Source organism: Vidua chalybeata, chromosome 1, assembly GCF_026979565.1.
Source record: "Vidua chalybeata isolate OUT-0048 chromosome 1, bVidCha1 merged haplotype, whole genome shotgun sequence".
Lineage (NCBI taxonomy): Eukaryota > Metazoa > Chordata > Aves > Passeriformes > Viduidae > Vidua > Vidua chalybeata.
Window position 1 is genome coordinate 78,654,576 of NC_071530.1, and position 20,293 is coordinate 78,674,868.

The window sequence follows — 20,293 nt, forward strand, 5'->3', positions numbered from 1 at the left end:
AATGATAGACTTTTCCATTAGTTCTGGAAATGCAAACTAAACTAGATGTTCTTTTGGGAGTGGGATTGTGTGTGTGTATATATATATATATATATGTGTGTGTGTGTGTGTGTGTGTAGATTATATATACTTTTTCTAATGTCAGTTGAGGGTTTTTAGGGTGTCTTTAAGTGTACAGTAGGGAGTTCATTGTTTTTCATTCACATTATTGGAAGTGAGACTCAGGGTTATACATTGAAAGCACTGTGTTTCCTTTTAGGTGAGGAGAGACATAGAAGGCAGCAGTGGTTGTGAGTGGTTCTGGAGCTGGTTGTCCAGCTAAAGCATGCCACAGGCTGATTAATTAAAATCTTTGAAAGCTTGCAGCCTGGGTGGGACACACCACCTACCTCCTAAAACCTTTGAGCATCATCAGTATCTATCTGAATTTGTAAAACAGTGTATGTGACACTATTTCCAATCCTTTTTAGCTTTTCAGTGGGGCTGCTTCCTTGTCTCTGGCAAGAGCATAGCTTTTATTTCCCTTCTTTTGCTGAAGGCTTGTGCAGTCTTTGGTGCCTGCCGGTAAAAGGAAAATTTTGCATAGATGTCCATGCTATTTGGGGAAAAGGTCATTTACTTGATAATTTTCATACATGTTCAGTCCAAGTCTGTACTCAGCTAGAGCAAAACTGGTAAGATTCTCTGGATTCCCTGATCAAGCAATATGTCAGGCAGACTGTCAATCTGATATACATGCCAGCACATCTTTTGGGGTGTCTTCATACCTGACAATAAAGAGCTGTTACTCAACAGCTCTCAAGGAAGTTTTCAGAAAGGTCTAGAAGAGGTCAGCTTAGAAAACAGGATAATGGAGAGAAGCAGAAGTAAGAAGAATTTATTCCTAAAGTTATCCAAATAACATAAAGAAGATCAGGTACTCTGGAAAGCTCTGTGTAAAAATGTGGTAATGACAGCCAACAGAGCATGAGAAAAGAGGTCAAAATGAGTAAATAATAGTATGCTCTCACTGGGAATAACTACATTTCTGGTCTCTCCTGCCTTAAATTAGTTATGGTAAACACAGGAAGAATTTACAAAAGAATAGTGAGGATGTTTGAAGGCATGCAAGAGCTTACACGAATGAAACAGGTGAGCAAAATTGGACTTTTAAAGATGAATGAGCTGACCAAGAGCAGGACATTGTAGATAGAATCTTCTTCCTCTTGATTACGAAACCAAGGGCTTCCATGTTTCTTTCAGAAGTAATAGCACAAGGAGGAGGAATTCACTGTAACGTAGAAGGGGTTGTTCTTTCTGTTGAAGAATCAACAGAGCCAAGGGGAGGGAAAATTTCAGAAAATGATGCAAGAAGTGAGAGAGACACGGCAAGGCTGGAATCTAGCAGCTCAGACAAAGAAGTAGCTCAGAGAAGCATGGATTAGTCATGTGAGTTGAGGCCTCAAAAGTGGCAAGAAGGAACTTAGAAGGACAGAGAAGCGTGACTCAAGCCCACTGCAGTTAATGCAGGGCTTAGCTGCAACTAAGCAAGAAAATAAGGATCTCCTTGAAAAATAACATGGGTAGGAAAATACTTTCCTTTCTTATTCTGTCATTTCTAGTCACTTTAAGTTTTCCATATTGGAGAAGTTTAAAACTGATTTTTAGCAATGATAAAAAATTGTAAGCTCTTTTCTAAACAGCTTTGTCTTTCAATTTTGCAGTCCCATCAAAAAACAACTATAATGGTCTGCAAAAACAATAAATCGCTGTGAAAAGCTGAAGAGAGTTAACTGTCATCTACCTGCTCCAGTATCAGACATCTTGGAAACCAGTTGAAGTGGCTAGACCAGAGCAAACAATATTGGGTGGGGGTTGGCTGGTTTTTTGTTCCCAAACAGTATGCAGTTAAGCTGCAGATGCCCTTGCCACAAGATGTTGTAGGTGTTACCATAGGATGGAAATCCACTCAGAGCTAAAATACAGGCATCACTGCTGGCTTAAATCACCACAAGCTGGAGTCTGGAAGACTATCTGTAGAAGGCAGCAATGTATTTTTTCCTTGGCTGTTCCTTTTGGACACAATAAAAGATGCCAAAGCCCTTTGGCCTGATTTGGTACAGTACTTCTGTTTACCTGCTGTTTCCACCCAAGTGTTCTTGGAGAGGTCAGTCCATCTCATGCTGCTGTGAAATAATATGGAACCTGTTCTGCAAGAAACCTCCAGATGGGCCAATACAAACTCCAATTCCCTTGGGTGCAGAAGAATTTAGAATGATGAAAAAAATTAGATGATTTTTCTATATAGTCTTTGTGATATCAAGCAAAATACTTCAGTGTGATTGCAGTTCCACTAATTATGTACTCATGCTGTTCTCAAGTATGATTTTCAAAAGTGATGAGCAGTGATACCACTAGAATACCACTTCAATACTAAAGTATTGAAGTGTTTTATAAATGCTCTAATTCCAGCTTAACAGGTCCTTGACATTTTAGATAGGTACTCATTTAGTAGACAGTTTTGAACCTAATCTTTCCAGGTCTTCCTTATGAATAAGTAAATAAGGTGATATTATCCTCCTTGCCTCAGTGAGAGCAAGAAAAGAATTGTAAGGAATTGTAAACGTAAACAGTTTTTCTGCTGTAGCAATAAGCTCTGTGTGGAGAGTGTGACAATGAAATGAACAGTCCAAAGCTGCACTTTGAAGAGTTTGGAGTACATCAAGTTCCAAGGCTGAAATACAAGGATAGACTTGATACTGAAAGCTTTTCAGCTTCTGAGTGCAATCATCAAATGCATTAAAATGGAATATTTTGTAAAAAGGCATTTAACATAGTAAATTTATGTGATTGTGTAAGAGTATATTGCAGTGCATGGAAACTAAAGCAGCCCAAGTTGCATAAGGGGTTCAGTTTTGTTTGCTTTCATATTTGATGCTGCATTTAAATTTTGATAGATGCTCATATGTGTTTGCAGATTTCCTATGTGTTTTGCTTTGTTTCCTAATTAGAAGACATCACAAGTTCAATCTGAAGATGAAACTGTTATACAGAATCATTTCATTCATTAAGATTTTTGAATTTAGCAGCTCTGTTTTTTCAGGGCAAGCTTGAAGAAATTCAACTTTTAGTTATTTCATCTATAACTATCAGAAGTAAGAAAAGAAAAAAGAAAAAGAAAGAAAACAAAAAAATGATTACATTGGAATATGGAGGTATCAGTGATCATGGAAAGTCTCAGTTGTAGGCATGACATTTATTAATGCTTCTTTATATATTTCATTGCATCATTTAGTCAGAGGACTTTACTCCTGGTTTTTTAGGCCTTACTAGTCCTTTTGAAGAAATTTGTATGAAAAAAAAAAAGAAGAAGGGGTAGAATCCTTCATTGTTCTAAAAGTTAAACAGCTTTCCAGAAATTATGCATTACTCACAATGCACCACATATAGCTTAGCAAATCAAAGATACATGGCATATCTTTTTTCCAGCTTTGCTTTTTATTTTTTTTTATTTTTTATTTTTTATTTTTTTATTTTTTTATTTTTAACATTTGACATCCCAGGACAATTCTTACTGTCTCATGCAGGACAGGCAGGTGTAAATCTTGCTGGGTTTTTTCCTAGAAAAAGAGATTTCTTACGTGAAGGTCTCTGGATGTAATGTGGATTTGAAAATATATTAAGAACAACAGGTCAGCCTGTTCAGTGAGGGAGGGGAGCTGTGTGAAGGAGCAGTGCTGAGCCATGTGCTGAACAACAGACATACGGATCCTTGGAGTCTTGGACTGTGTGACAAAGCTTCACCAGCACAGATAAGGTTGCGGGGGTGTTGAAAATTAATAGAGACGTAGCTGGTGTAGCTGGAGTGACAGAATCCTTGTCTTGCATGCAGCAACAGGAGGAAAAGCCGTAGGAGGAAATCCATATTCAATTCACCTTCACAGAATCAATCAAAGTATTTTGGCAGAAAGCTTCCTTCTGCCAGCATACTTCAGTTTTTGAGGACTCTTTCAACACAGTGTTCTGGTATTCCTATCTAAGATTAGTTGTGGCAGATGTGTCACCCTGATTCTTAAGAGTTTTTTAAAGCCTTCTGAGTTTACATTCTTGTAGAGAACTTTCTCACACAACTTTCTGTAAATAACCTATTGTTTTGCATTCTTTCATAGAGGCGGAGAAATTTGATGTACAGGTAGTTTGTCCAGTGTCGTTGGAGAGGTGGCACGTTCACCCTCCAATCCACTGGCACCTTTTAAAAACTATAAATGATTAGAGTCAGAGAAAATAAATTAGTCTCTTCATCGTGACCAAAGCTGTGGTGCGTCGTTTTTGCTTGTGTCATCTAGTAACACAGATGAGCTTGGAATCAGAACGTAAAAGCAATGCAATTAATCATTATTGAAAACTTGCCTTCCTATTCCTTATTTAAAAGAATTACTAAGTTTTTGTGCATTTTTTTCATCTGTGAATTTAGTCATTGGAGAATAATTTGGCTTCTTCTGACAGCTTGTGACTGATGCTTTGCAGGGAGAAAAAAAAGGATTTTTTATAGTTTTAAGAATAAATTCTTTGCTCTCATATTTTCAAGCCTTTCACTTTATTAACATTTGAGTGATTTAGCTTCTCATCCTTTGGGTTGCTACTTACACCTGAGCAAAATGGGAGATATTGAGGAAGATTTCCAGTAGAAGTAGAAAAATAAAAGTACTAAATGGGTGGTGATTCTCCCTCACATGACCAGAAGGAAAACAAACTGTTTGGCTTTTGACTGTGCTTGCTACTAAACACCCTGTCATAGTGTGTGAGGTGAGTCACGACTTGTTTATTTATAGCCACGGCCAATCAAAGCCGACCGCTCTGAACTTCATTCAAGACCAGCAGCTCTTAGGATGTCTTGTAAACATTTGCTCTCTGAGCAAGGAGCATTCTTCCTGGCAGTGAGCAGCACAGGTGCCTGGCTGGTGGCTCCTAAAACACAAAACAGACTAGAAGATTGTTGCCTGGATTATCTAGATTGGTAGAGAGAGACTGAGAACTCCCTTTTACATCTGAAATGCCAGACAGTGAGGATCTGGGACAAGATGACAGGTACTGTACTTTGCTTGTGCTGGCCCTCCCGTGCAGTGCAGCAAGGATTGAGGCTTCATGTAATTAATCTGTGTGTGCTCCTGAGTGCTCAGCCTGAGATCAGTTTTCTCTGCGTTGTAAACGATCTTCTGCTTCTCGAGGGCTTTGCCTCTAATGCTAACCTTCTCAGGAGGGAAGTGTGAGTCTTAATGTCTGGTAGGGGGTAAATGGAACAGTTCTGAGATACTTCTTAAACTGAAGGTGAAAGGAAGAAAATAGTGTGGTTTCTAACCTGGTCACTTTTTCCTTCAAAACCTCAATATGCCAGGCATGGAAGTAATTTAGTTGGAGCCATGCTACTGACAGAACACTAACTCATTTCTGTGAGATAGGGCACTGGGTCCCTTTGAGGTACGCCTGTGTTTCTGAAGTTCTGCTTTTATTTTAATTAGCTGATAAAACCAACAGTCAGGACAAAAAAAAAGTTATTGGATCAATTTTTTTTTGGATAACAATTTTCAAAATACTGTTTTTCTCAAATATGATTCAACACATTCCTATGAAATGAATATCCTAATTAAATTTAACCAAATAGTTTTTAAAATAGATATTTGAAATGTAGATGTTATTGATGTTTGGCTATGACAGAGTTTATAATCTAGAATTCTTAAAGTTCACATGGTTTTTCCATAGTCTTGATGCTAATCAAAATGGTGTTAATGAAATATTTGATGTTGTAAAAAGAGCATTTGTCACATATGTAGAAAGAGATGCTTTTTTTTAGAAGTTAGTGAACAAAATGCCAGCATACAGAGGCAAATCTAAGCAATTAAGCAACTACAGGGATCAGAATTGGGCATTTCATTATGGTTTTGGGTTTGATTTCTTCTAGTTAAATTTAAATCTAAAATTTAAATTTATGTGGATGTTTTTCCAGTATGTTTGTCAGTGTGTTGGGAGATGAAACACAGGAGGTAGCTCTGGTTGTCTGTTTTAGAGCAGCACATTCAAGCACGGCCCCCTAACTGGATGAGCGTGGGTGAATGGATCCCCAGGGGCAATTGGGTCTCTGCAGGGGTGGGGTCACCTACACATTTCCGTTTGCAGGGATATCTGGGCTGTGCCCTATATATATATGACATAGATTACAATTAATTGTAGTTGCACGTAGCATTTTTTCTTCTCTTAAGGAAATGTTGACTCATTACTGATAACCACCAAAGTGTTAATTGCTCTTCTTCAAAAAATGTTTGGTGAGGTCTCCACTTTGTTCAATTGTTTCTTTTTCAATAAAGAAAACCAGAAATATGTGTGACCCCTTAAAAAAAGTTTTCAGCTTTGTAACGATATCTAATTTGTTTTGTTCATAATTCTTTCTCTATAAAGGCTTGCAGCAAAATTTGGCAGCTAAACAGAAGGCCTAAGACCCTAAGACCTGTTTTTCTATCAAAGTTGAGAGTTTTGGTTTTGGAAGAAAAAAGATGAACTTTTCTAAAGCAGTAACCTGGGAAAACGTAACAGAGCCTGCTCTGGCCATTTATCATTTTTGAAGCTACTATTAAATTAACTGACCCTGATGTTCATCCCTCATCCTTTTGTGTCTTCCAATTTCTTTTCCTGAAATTATTTTGCCTTTTTGTCTTGGTCATAACAAATAGGATACAACTGGAGAACATTGCTAAAGAAGTGCTAATGAGGCTTGGTGGACGTCAGAATATTTTAGTCCAAGTTAAACAAGAGGGAATAGAAGGAGGAACTATGGGAGCTGTACAGGGGCAATTAATCTTACAATTGCAAAGGAAGAAATTGTAATGTAAATGTACAGATAATGGTGTAATTTTAAGGGCACACTGAATCAAAGCTTCAACTTGTAAGCATTTAAAAAAGGAGAGCAGTGGTATTTTTGTGGAAGGTGCAGAATGAGCTTTGATCCCTGATTGGTTTCAGTGCAGTGCTCTCCTTGTAAGCCCTTCTCAGATGCAAATACTTCTTACGTCCTCTCTCCAAGTTCATGTCCTACATCAGAAAATATGTAATATTGTGTAACAAGTGTATTTCATGACCATTGTTACATCATAGTTAAATATGTGGCATTGGTCAATACTCTCTTATTCATACTGCGAATTAAAATGAAAAATAAGCAAAGGAACAGATGCACAACTACTTCTTAGTATGGCTAGGCAAAAAGTGAAGAGTTGTGAAGAGCAGGTACCCACTCTATCTTCTGTTGTGTTTTGGCACGTGATCATGGCTGGTAACAGTTGAAGAACAGTGAGGAAACACATGGCTGCAGGTAGAGGATTGAAAACAATTTAGCAAAAGGAGATATCTTCCCTCCGTAATTCTTTATCATCGGGTCCACTGCAGTTTTGGTGTAAGGCAGTATAATTTTTTTTTCTTGAAATTGACATTTTGTGAGGAATCTAATTATAGTCAAGAATGTATAAAAGACACTGTGAATATTGATCCTGAAGTGGTAGGAACATTTGGCTTTAGGAACTTTCAGTAAGGCATCAGAGTAGTAAGCGATAACCTACTTCTACAAAATACCTTAAAACCCATGGAAAAGAGACAAAATGAAGTTGTGCACAGAAAAAGTTACAGTCATCTTTTTAGGTAACACAGAGAGTAATTAAAAAAAATATTCTTTGGCACTTTGGCACATGAAAATACAGTTTTCCTTTTGTTTTCTTTTTTTTTTTAATTTTTTTTTTATTTTGTGCAGCTATTCTGCACTTCAGGGAATACTAAGCTCATCTTTCCTAGCTGTTTGACTTTGAAAGGCCTTGAGCTAGGAATATCCCAGCTGAAGAATGTGGAAGCTGTGAAGTAGAAAAATCAATTGATTTTGTGAGAAAGCACTAAAAGAGTTGTCTTTTCAAGAGAAAAATAATTCCAAAAGAATTACTTCCAACAGCTGGGCAGATCTGTTTAAAGTTCTGCAAATGGAACTTTATGGTCTTGTTGCTTAGCAAGGAGTTTCCTTACTTTTCTGTGCAAAAATATCTCTTTTGTGTTTGTAACAGTTGCAAATGGGAACCTGACCTGAAGGATCCCAGCCCTTGGACCATCTTGGTAAAAGGACAGCAGCACATATTTACCAGCATTATAGTCTTTGCTAAACAGCAAGCAAGTCAATAATAGTATTTACATGGCACTGAAACACTCCCTTCTCATGCAAAGAGACGTTTAAAAAAAACTTAATGACTTAAGTGATTAATTTGGACTAATGGCACTTGACTGTCAGATCATGCTTTGAATGACCTCGAACTGCAGCAGTAGCTGTTGTTCTCCTCAGGGAGCTGGGCAGGAGGAGTACAGGTCAGAGGAAGGGTTTCCTATGGGAGCTGGCCTGCCAGTCTGCTCTCCAGAGTCTGCCCAGAGGAGCTGGAAACGCTCCAATTTAGCTGGAGTATCTTTTGTTTGTCTTAGCAGAACATTCAGCAAAAAGTGACAACATTTAATCCCATCTGCTGTATTGAGGAACTTGTATATTGGAATCACCTTCAAAAAAAGCTGGAATTAACCAGTTTGTGTTCAGTCAGCTGAAGAAATACAGTGCAGCTCCTTATTAAGACTTCATAAGATGACTGATGTATTATACCTGAATAGATGAACACATGCCCTCTAAAGTAAAATGTTGTTAGTAATGGGTCATTGTTTTCATTTAAGCAATCTGTTGGACAAGATGAATTCCCCTGTCTCTTTACAGAACACTTCAGTGTATTTTTATAAGTTTGCTTTCATTTTCAGAAAACTTTGTTCTCTACTAGTAATATAAGCAAAAAAACTACCTTAATTTATTGAATTAATATTGTTTAGCAGGACACCAGTGGTAAAATGTTCCTGTGTCAGTTGAAGAGAAGAAAATATAATTATGGCTTTGGTTTAACATTCTGTGCAAGGAGTATAAGGAGTTAGGGATGAAAAGTTGCTTATCTGTCACATGGCCCCACCTGCTATGCAGTCCAGTGGGAAAGGCATATCCAGCCTCATCAAATGCTGATGATTTAAACATATTTCTTGTACAGTAATATTACAAAAAATCATCTTGGTCAGGAAATAAAAGGAAGAAAGCTGTGAAATAAGATTTTTTTGCCAGCTTTTATTCCACACCTTCCCTTGGGAAAAAGCCAAAACAGGAACAGCAAATTGGACGGATGCGCTGTTAATAGAAATTGAAGTGTCAGATGCAGATAGACGAGGCTGGGAACAAAACACTTTAAGAGTTTGAGAAGCAATGATACACAGTATTACACAATTCATTTTGTTTTAATAAACAATGTATTTGTAGTACTGGAGGTATGATAATTAAAGGAGATTTTTGGATTGGGAAATGTTGGCTACTCTTTAAGGTTGATAACTACATTCTCCAGCTTCAATTTAAAAATGAGATCTGTCTCTATATCTTAGAGATTCCAAGGTGCCAAATACTCAACATTGAAGGGATGGTCAAGTGTGATCTGTTGAAGGATGTCAGCCACAGTACCATGTTAGTGAGCCTAAATCTATGCAGCACCTGTGGATTAGCAATGGGAAATAGGGTACATATGGATATCTACAAGCTGAAGAGATTTCTGTTAGAAAAGCTTTGCAATATTTGGAGCAAAAAGGTGATAGATGAAAATTCTTCCTGAAGAATGGGGTATATTTGTAGATGCATCCTGCTTTTGCTTTTTCTTTTGTGGAAGTCTTTGATGCAAGGACAATTTTACATAGTATCCCAGTGATTCATTTAAATTGCAGGTCTTGTTAACTTGGTCATGGCCACATGACACAAATACAATTATTTTAGTATACTTAATGATTGCATAGGATCCAAAAGTGGCACAGGATAGAGCCCAGTTTTACATAGTCACCTTTAAAATTAGCCACATAGGTCATTAGGATGCTGTGCTGTGAGTTTAGTAGTGCTGGCCATTCTGTCTTTCTACATAGTGCACATAACATTCACAAATGTGTTACATTGTGTGTTTGTAAGGCTAATCAATAGTGCATTGTGTTCCACCACAGTTCAATAGTAGCTTTTAGAGGTTTTGCCACTGGTACTTTAATATACTTAACTGTGAAATTTCCTTTTAACACTATTTTATATATTGGAAAGAGAAAGGGGTGTTTATTTTCATTTTCAGTATATGTCCTCCTTAAATTTCTATGTAAAATAAAAACACAAACCTTTTTAGTCTAGATACTATTTTAAACCCTTTATCTCTATACCTTAATAATTTAGAAGACAAAATTTAAAACCTGCTTTTTTTGTATAGGTCTTCAGGTATAAAATGTTTGCTTCAGAGAAAAACTGTATCATTATAATCACTCCCTTCTGCACTGTGATGACTTCTTTCTTACAGAAGAAACCTGTGAAAGCTCTGAAAGGGTAGACCTGCTTGATTGGGGTTTGCTAACAGTTTATACCCTGGATTTCATTTGATTAAGTTTCATGATGAACTCCTGGTTGCCTATTTGTCCTTTGATATCCAGATCCCTTACAGTTGCACCATTCTATAGGTTCTATATACTACCTTTTTAGAAACTACCAAATAGCCATATTACCCATATTTTAATTTACATATCTTTAGCAATGTAACTTTGGGTTCTTCCACCTTGACTACTACATTCCAAGTTACCCTGAAAATTACAGAGTGCACAGGCTTCTAATGTGTGTGGTTACAGCTGGGAAATCAAGAGAGTTTAGAAGCTCTATAATTACAAACTCTATGTTTATGTGGGTGCAGTCCTTCTGATCCACCACATCATGGTGTTCTCCTGTCACTGCTGCAGTTCTGAGTAGCGTATCTGCATGAAGATACATAGAAAACTGTGTACGCATAATTCAAAACAATCCAGCACAGCACGAAGAGATCTTTAAACCAGTAACATGAGATCTGCTGACCTTTCTGAGAGAAATGTGATGGGGCTTTGCTTGAGCAGATGTCTAGCTACGAAGTGGGAGCGTGACACCATCAGTCATTTTTAGCAAATGTAATGCCTCTGCCTCTTCTGGCCAGGGTTTGTGACTGTGATCAGTGGAAGCGTCTGGGTGGTAGAGTGTTTTGGCTAGGTTTTTTTTACAATTACTAGGCAACAGTTTATATATTTGCTCAGTTATAGAAATGATGCAATAGGCAGTCAGAAGGATGTGAGTAATATATTTTTTCTGAACGCCCTCAACCTTATTGACAGTAGTTTTAGAATGGAAGTGTAGCACTGTATATCAAACTAAGGATAAGTGATGGGAGCATAAAATGTTATTCTTTCTAAATGACCCACGAAAGCCTTTAAAAGTCTTCAGAGTTGGCTACTTATCCCCAAAGGAGCACTGGGACACCAGTCCCCAAAGCTGTTTTGGCAGGAAGTATAGGGTTCACATTTAAGTAATGTACTAATATTATGCTGAAATAGATTTATATTCTTGGTTGAGTTATGTCATAGTCAGGCACTCCACATTCGTCATCTACATGAATTCACGTGTCTTCTTTTTCCCTTTTTATCTTTAAATGTGACCACTGGAAAATTAATTTCTCTGGGGTATGCATTATTGTGTGCCTGTTTCCTTTTGATCTAATGCAGGCTTAATAATTATCTCTGTTTTTACAGGGCCATGACATAACCTCTCTGTCTTTGTGTACATACATTATATGTTGTACCTGCCACTATATGATGTACCGCCTTTCTTTCTCACTCCCCCTTCACCAGGATCTGTTGCTTCCCCCTTGTTCCAATGCTCTGGACTGTGGGTAACCCTGCTATTTAAGTCAGCTCAGGGTAAAAAGACAGGAAAGAGAGATATCACCAAGACTGGTAGTTGTTGGGAGGTGTGAAAAAGAAGAGGCAGCATGCGCATCTGGTGGTCACACCTAAGATCAGCAAGCTGACTTTCTTATGCCTCTAATTGCCTAAGATCAGAATAAGGCTTCAAAATAGTCCCTGGTGTTCCTTGTAAAATAGAAAATTGTAGCTATTATAGAACTAACAAAGGTGTCTTACGATTTCTTGTGGCCTAGAGGCAACTGCCAAGTACTCTTTTGTGGAGTTCAGTAGTGGTTTTGCAAGGTTTTGAAGCAAATTTCACCTGTACCATCCACTCCTCTTGCTTGTCTTCTTGTCCATGTACCACATGTGGACCATAGGGCCAAAGCATATAGCAAGGTATTTTATCTGCACTGCAGCTCATGCTTTCAAAAACTTGGCTAATGAAAGCATCACTATCACCAAGCGAGGCAACTGCAGAGAACTTTCCCTGCAAATGTGCATTTTTTCTTTATAATTTGCATTTTTGTTTTTGAATTGTTACTAGTTATCCCATTGTGCCTTGTTATAGCTCCTTCTCTTTAATCTAGATTGTCTTTATATTAGTGGTGAAAATAGTTTATATTTTTATTGTACTTTCTGCTTTTGTCTTTCCCCGTCTGTTTTTGCTGTCAGCTTAAAATTATTAACATATCTACAGTTGTCCTAGGTATTTCAAAGCTCTAATTTGATAGCAGGCATCAGGCCTGTTCATTTTTGCTTTATGCTTCCACAAAGTTCTACTTTGATTGTCAACAATTTCAAATAACGGGTAGGAGTAAAAGTCTGTAAAAGGATTTTATTATTCAGAGCACTGTCATAATAGTAGTTTTCAGTAATGGAATAAATGGGCAGCTCTTAAAATACTTATTATTAATGCTGTAGAATGGTTTACAGAAGGTGGAAGCAGTGTTTCTTTAGGGGGAGTAGCCCTATCCATAAAAATTGCAGTTCCCGTAAGCCAAAACCCTTGTATGATACTTTCCTGAAGCCACTAATTATCAGAGATTATGGAAATTGAAATCTCTACTGTGGGTGGGATGCAGACAGAAAGTTCTGTGTAATGTTGCTCATCCTTCCAGCTGGGTTCCTGCAGTGAGCTCTCTGAGTTATGTTATGGTTTTATTTGCACCCTGTGTCACGGGCAAATATCTGCATTCAGTGACTTGCATGGCTGGGAAATTGCAAAAGTCACCTAGTCCAAGACGCAGGGCTCTGTGCATTTCAGGGCATTTTGGGCACACTGTTTTAAACAGCTCATTGTTTGTTTTCCTCAAAGGGAGGAAAAATCCCTCACCCTGACTATTTCGTAGTGTAAGAGGAAATCACATCACTGTAACACCATAAATACTATAATGCAGTCAGGAACAGGGCACCAGTTTTGGGGTTCGGACTTCAATGAGCCTTACCCCGTGGCTGAAACCGCTGTTTCATGCAGGTGGCGATGCCCGGGCGGTGTGGCTGTGTCCCCGCCCTGTCCCCCCCGCCCCTCCCGTCCCCTCCGCCCCTCCCGTCCCTGGCTGGTCCCCGCGGTTGTGCCATCCCCTCGTGGCGAACGAGGACCGCCGGGAGGGAAGGGTCTCCGCGGAGCATTTCTGAGCGAAATCGTGCTTTTTTACAAAAGCGAGGCTTCAGAGACCGCGTATAGCTGATAGGACTTGCGAGTTTGATCTGACCGTCTGTGTGTCCCTTGTTGGCTGTGCACCGACCCATGTACAGTCATTTTTTCATAATGCAGATTTTTATTTATCTTGTAATTCAATCTACTTGTGACAAAACGTTTACTATTAATGCATTAGACATGTAATGGGTTATATATCTCAGTGAAATGACCAGAGTTGCTCATGGCCAGCTTGCATTCACTGTGATCAAAGCTGTGTGTACTCAGCAGTGCGTTTTGCAAAAAGTAACTCAATAAAGCTGGTGTAGAATTGTCTTCAGATTCTCAGTGTTTGCACAATGGTTTGTCCATTCTTTGTGCCAGTTTGACTTGACATGGACTGGCCTGTGCATGTCTTTATTATTATTTGTTGTTTCATAAACCAGTTTTTTTGTAGATGCTCTGTTTACTCCACAAAGATGATATGACCATTTCAGCTCAGTATTGGATAAACTCATCAGCCCCAAATGTGATAGACACATAATGCTGTCCCATGGTTTCCTGAAAATTCTTTGGTGAAGGTTTTTTTGGGGGAGGTTGTTATTTTATTAAAAGCACTGAACAGTCATAAGATAAGCTTTAGAAACAGTCCTTTCAATATAATAAAAAAAACCCTAAAATTCAGTAGGAAAATTAATGTAAACATCAAGACTCCAAAAGCAATTTCTTTTTTTCTAGGTTTCATCATCATCATTTGCAGAACAAAATCAAAAATAGAAAAGAAAAAGCACAAGGATTAAATGCATAAAATGAAATGCATTAATATGTGTTGCCATCTTGTGGCAATAAAAAGTACTGTGGTATATTTTTAAAAGAAAAAATAGGATTTAAAATCAAGTTTGGGGTCAGTTGCTTGATTTCGATGACAACTGTGCCTTCAACTCAATGTCTTCATATGACAAGAATGAATAAGCAGTAATTTTTTATGGACTGAAAACTACTACTACTGAACAGATTAATTTCTTTTTAGTTAAGAAGATCAAAGTAGCTCAACATAAAATACAAAGAAAGAAGCACAGGTTTCTCTAGCATAGCAACAGCCATTGGATTGCTAGAGGCTAAGACTTTACATGATGTTTTCAACCAATTTCAACTTCCATATGAACTGTAAACAAAGTCGGGTATTTTTGTTTGTTTTACTCAGCTGGAAAGTCACCGATTCCAGTCAAGACTACAGACCCAGAATAAATCAGTGCATTGCAGAAACACTGATGAATTTATTTGTATTTCTGCAAGAAATGTCCCACTTTAAGGAACAAAACCCTGGCAAGGTAAGCACTCCCCAGTAAGATTTACAGTAAGATTTTTTTAATAAAAAGGTGAGAAAGATTTAGAAAAAAAAACAAGTGAACAAGAAAAAAAAAAAGGTACATTCTGACACATTCAGTAATGAGTTTCTGCTTCTTTTTGCTGTGAATAATATGAGTAGGTAGTCAGTGGGAAAATCTGTTCACAGTAAAGTTTATAAAGCAATACAGTCCATCCCCTTACAGCTGTTGGAACTTCATCAGTTATTCCATGGACTTTTTAAAGGAAATTGAAAACACCATAATTTAATAAAAACTTGAAAAAGCAAAGAATAGGCATGTTCCTAAACATAAACTTTTTTTTTTTTTTTCTCAAATAATTGTAGTTTTCAGGAATAGCTGCATGAAGAGAGTTCCTCATACTTCATTGTGGCAATTTTTCTTCTATACACTAATACTTGGTGATTTCCCCTTTTTTTTACTGGAAAAAATGAGCTGGAGAACCCAGCTCATGAAGAGGCAAGACAAGAGTAAGGCTTTTATTTTCCTCCAGGTTGGAAGAATATAATTATTTACTTCTAGTCAAACATGAAGCATGTTTTTTTTTTCCCAAAGAGAAATATAAATAAAATAAATGTATATTATGATAATAATATATGACATTTTTATATTTGTATTGCTAAATACAAGTTAAAAGAAGACTCTTTTAAGCTCTCTTAATTTTGCCAGAAAATCTTTCCTGAAAACAGGCCATTCAGAATTAGCAAATAGAACATATATAGCACCACACTCAAATATTAGCAGTTTAGACTGAAAATACAGATGAGCAACTGGATGAAAAAAAAAAGAAAATTATAGAAGAATGAAAATTATCTAGAAAAAATTAATAAATTATATAAAGAGCAGTTGTATATTTGGACAATAAAGTCATATTTAAAAGAAGTTTATAGTGAAGTAAGGACATGTGGTATCAGTAATGTGGTAACATGACAGTAACTGTATGTTAAGAGATATCTAATACTAGTTTAGAAAATACAATTTTGATAGCATGTTTTCCCTTCTTTTCCCTGACCTCATTCTCTAAGCCATGCCATTATTTTACTGCTATAATTAGAAGCAAATTAGGCAGTAATGCTGTGTGCAAAATTTCTTTGAATTAACCATATTATTGCAATTCAGCTCCAAAAGCAAATGGTTCCTTTCTGCAAACTTTCAACAGATCAGTTGAGCACTGTGCAGTGGTGAAAAAATGCACTGTTATGTCTCAGTCACCACAAAGGCCAAATCTCAAATTTTATATTGAAAATTCGGCTCAGCCTTGTCATTAACAGGGGTGCTAGAGCAGCCAACAAGCATCAAGAGATTGCTTGCCAGCATATGAGAGAAAAGAGTTTCACAAAGTAATACAACAGGAGAGAGAGCTGTAGCTGGAGGAAGGATGTTTTGCTTTTGTACACATGCAGCAAGCATGCATTGTAATATTGCAATTAGTGAGTTGGGTTTTTTCCTGCATATAAATTATCTAGCCTATTTTCACGCAATGAGGGTATAATTTCTAATAATTTTAACAATAAACATGAGTTTGTTAAATCTTTACAGTAAATGAATAAAAATAGCATGTTTTTATGGTAGAAGAGGGGATGCATCCCTAATTATCCAAAATGGACTGTTTGAGGCTTATTTTCACCAGAAGTGTTAAAAGTAATTCCCAGTTTTAAAAAACAAACTTCAATTTTGCACTGCATTCTAGATTTCATAGCATGCAACATCTTCCTTTTGCAAAATGACCTAATCATTTAAGTGAAAGTGTTAATTGTGTATTTTAATGTTTTTGCCAGTTTTGCCTACTAGTCTGCAGCATATGTACATTTTTCACTGTCTTGGGAAGTTACATTCCTGGAGTTGTCCTCTCCTATGTCTTGTGTAAGTATGGTCTCTTTTCCTGTCATGATTTGTGTATGTGTGTAGTGTTCATTATTTGGTCTCTGCGTAGGGACTATTTACTTATTTATTTATATACCTGTTTACGCACTCATGCAAGTTTGCAGAAGACACCAATCTCTGTGGTGCTGTTGACAAGTCTGAGGGACAGGATGCCATCCAGAGGAACCTGGACGAGCTCGAGAAATGGGCCAGCCTATGGGAATCTCATGAGATTTAATGAGACCAAGTGCAAGGTGCTGCTCCTGGGTTGGGGTAAACCCTGGTATCAACCCAGGCTGGAGGATGAACAGATCCAGAGCAGCCCTGCCCAGAAGGACTTGGGGATGCTGGTGCATGAGAGGTTAGACATGACCCAGCCATGGGCACTCACAGCCCAAAGAGCCAGACATGTCCTGGGCTGCATCTAGAGCAGTGTGGCCAACAGGGGAGGGAGGGAGGGGATTCTGCTCCTCTACTCTGCTCTGGTGACACCCCACCTGGAGTCCTGGGAGTCTCCAGCACAGGAAGGACATGGACCTGTTGAGTCCAAAGGAGAGGACATGGAGATTATCAGAGGGCCCTAGCACCTCTCCTATGAAAACAGGCTGAGCAAGTTGGGGATGTTCAGCCTGGAGAAGAGAACACTCTGGGGAGAGGCCTTTCAGTTCCTAAAGAGAGCTTTTAAGAAAGCTGGGGACAAACATTTGAGCACTGCCTGCTGCAATAGCACAAGAGGTGATGGTTTTAAACTGAAGGAGGGTCAATTTAGGTTAGATAAAAGAAAGAATTTGTTTACAATTTTTTGTCTCGTGGAAGTCGGCTTACAAGTTTTTTCATCGTGTTGATTCTGGCACAATGTTGCACAGTCACTTTCGTCAAGTTGAGATATCAAAATCAGACTAAGTCAAGGTATTGATAGATATAATGACCATAAATCATGTCTTACTGATAATAAAAATATGTCAATTGGTATGTATATAATGGTATTTTCTGTGATGAGTAGGAATGGCTTCTGAAAATTGGATTTTACCTTAAAAGTGTCTGACATGGGTATTTCACAATGCATTTTTATGTAAAACTAACTATATTATGTAAAGTTAATAGTTATCTTATGCAAAGCATCGTTTAAGCTTTTTGAGTAACTTCTTGTACAGCAATATTTCAATACCATTTTTTTCTCTGTCTTCATTTTTATCACAGTATTGTGTGCCTTTTTATGTCCCTTCCTTAAGTGCAATGAACTTGGACAGAAACTGTGCAGCAAAATAAAGGCTGTTCTGATGAAACTAGATTTTGGAATTGTGGAATATATCAACCAGAAGAAAAAAGAAAGATATGGTGAGTAGTTAATTATAGTCCCATATATTATTATATAATATTATTGTATTTCTGTATGCAGAGCATTTTATTTACCTTGCAGAAAGTTTACTTTCTCCTGAGAAGCCAACTGTAGAGATATTTCTTGCTTTGAACCTGGTTACTGTTATGAGCTTTATAAGGAGGGACAACGTATGTCAAATATCTGGGTATGATAATAAGAAAATTATTACTTCATGGAAAGAAACAAGGCAAGCTCTTTGTATGTGATTAGATGTACTGCTTGTAAGTTTTCAGAAAAAAACCTGCTTGCTGTAAGCTTGCAATGCTTATCTCTCTTTAGATAAGGCAAACTTACCCAGCAGAGAGACTCACTCAAGAGTCTCAAAGTAAGTACATAACAGAATTTTCAGTAAGAGACCAAGCTCTGTTCCTGTATCTAAATCTGCCTTGGTTTTACTCCCTCCATCAAAAAAAAAATTGTTTTCTTCTCCAAATATTCCAAAAGCATATAAGAATTGCCACAGGATAGCAGCTACAAATTAATCTGAGTTTCTATGTGGAAAGGGGAGAAATCAATTTAAAACAAAATCTCGCATATCTCACCCAGTATCTTTCTAATACTGAAAACTTAGATTTTAAATAGTAAAGCTATTTCAAGGAAAATCTGTATATGAACAGTGTTAGTTTGTTTCTTGTGCATGCTCCAGTTTTGGTAATTAAACCTTTGCAGTGTAAACCCACTATTTGCAGGTAGCCTACCCTTTTAAATTAGTGCTACATCAGTCGACTTAATATCTGCTTTAAAACATGCATTTCTTGTAACCATTATACAATTCATTATACAATGTGCTGTTCCTAGACCCAAGGAGAACCACCATGTGTCTTTTCCCCTTCTCTTATATGTAAGGTGATAGTAATTGAAAATAAGGAATAATGCATTGGAAATTTTCTCTCATGCATTATTCTACTTGTTCAGTTTTTAAGTGAAACTGGCAGAGAAAAAGATCAGACTATAGTTCAATAAACTTCATAAGCACTGGGAAAATGGTTGAGGTTAGATGTGTTCTTTCCTGCATTTCATCCTTCAGTTGAATTTAACACAGACAAGTTCTCTACCTTGCTTTGCCTCTTGGGTTCACCACATGGGCTCACAAACCTTGTGTTGGCACAAGAGAGGAAAGAGCAAGTTGCAGGATGAAGCAATCAAGAACACTTTGACTGTGTTTTTCATTTTATATTGGTTTAAAAGATTCTCAGACAAAGGAGGCAAAATTTGTATCTCTGCTTACCTGTAAAGAGCAACATTCTACCAGACTTCAGAGGATGCTTTGTATACATATTTGCATATGACTGTGAATGCAGGGTAGCTGGGTGTTGGTAGAAGAAGGGGTTTGTGAATGAAGATTACATGCAATTATCAAGAAAATTGCACGTACTCATGTAAAAGTAATGTGGTGGGATAACTACACAGCCTGTTCTAACAACACATTACACCTGTGCATTTTACCAGCAGTGTAGTCTAAAAGAGAGACATCTATTTGCCAGGGCAGATAACATTCTAGTGAGCAACAGAAACTCCTGAAGGAAGTACAGTGCAGGTAAATAGATCTACTGGAATATATTCAGAATAACATTCTTTCTGCCACTGTGGTTGCTGTATTTTGATAAGCAGCCAGTCTCTCAGTCAGGCTTGTTTCCCTGGTAGCATAGCACATAAAGGATGTACTGTGTCAGCAGGTGGAGAGTTATTGTGCTGCACAAGCTGTGTGACAGAGAACACACACTGAACCTGGAAATCCATTGTCATGAGTAGGATAAAAAATATATCTTTTTTCTTTCAGAAACAGCAAAAACAAAACCCACAGAAGATGACAGTGAATTAGACATATCAGCTCTGTGTCCTAAGGTGACTTTTTTCAGTCAGCCCTGTCTTGCTTTTAAAATCTAAATAGATAATGGGAGGCTATCTAGATTGCTGTCTCTGTTCTTCTGTGGAAGACTTTGCCCTCCCCAGGAGGCTGTTTTCCTGAACTAAGCAGTATGTTTTAGAAGTGATTCGCAGTCTCCACCTTTAGCCTTATACTAATCAACCTACTGCATTTGTGACTTCTGGCCTTCAAGGTAATGGTTTCATTGCCCTACTGAGCTAAGAATATGTTTATTTTGTATTGGCTGTAGAATGATTACATTAATATTTAAAAGCAAAGGTGGTTACTTTTATTTCCAATACTAAAATTGCAGTTGATTTTTATCAAATTAAAATACAAATGGGAAACATTAATAGAAAACTGTAATGGTTCTATGTAAT

At 37.5% G+C, this 20,293-nt stretch overlaps 1 protein-coding gene across 1 annotated transcript in view; it reads left to right on the forward strand.

Moving 5' to 3' along the window:
- Positions 1-20,293, forward strand: part of RETREG1 (reticulophagy regulator 1) — a 64,631-nt gene that overhangs the window by 36,369 nt on the left and 7,969 nt on the right. Inside the window, exons 4-7 of the mRNA XM_053963053.1 lie at positions 14,640-14,766; positions 16,581-16,665; positions 17,866-18,003; positions 19,827-19,891. Of these exons, the coding sequence (XP_053819028.1) occupies positions 14,640-14,766; positions 16,581-16,665; positions 17,866-18,003; positions 19,827-19,891 (415 nt within the window). The remainder of the gene's footprint in view (positions 1-14,639; positions 14,767-16,580; positions 16,666-17,865; positions 18,004-19,826; positions 19,892-20,293) is intronic.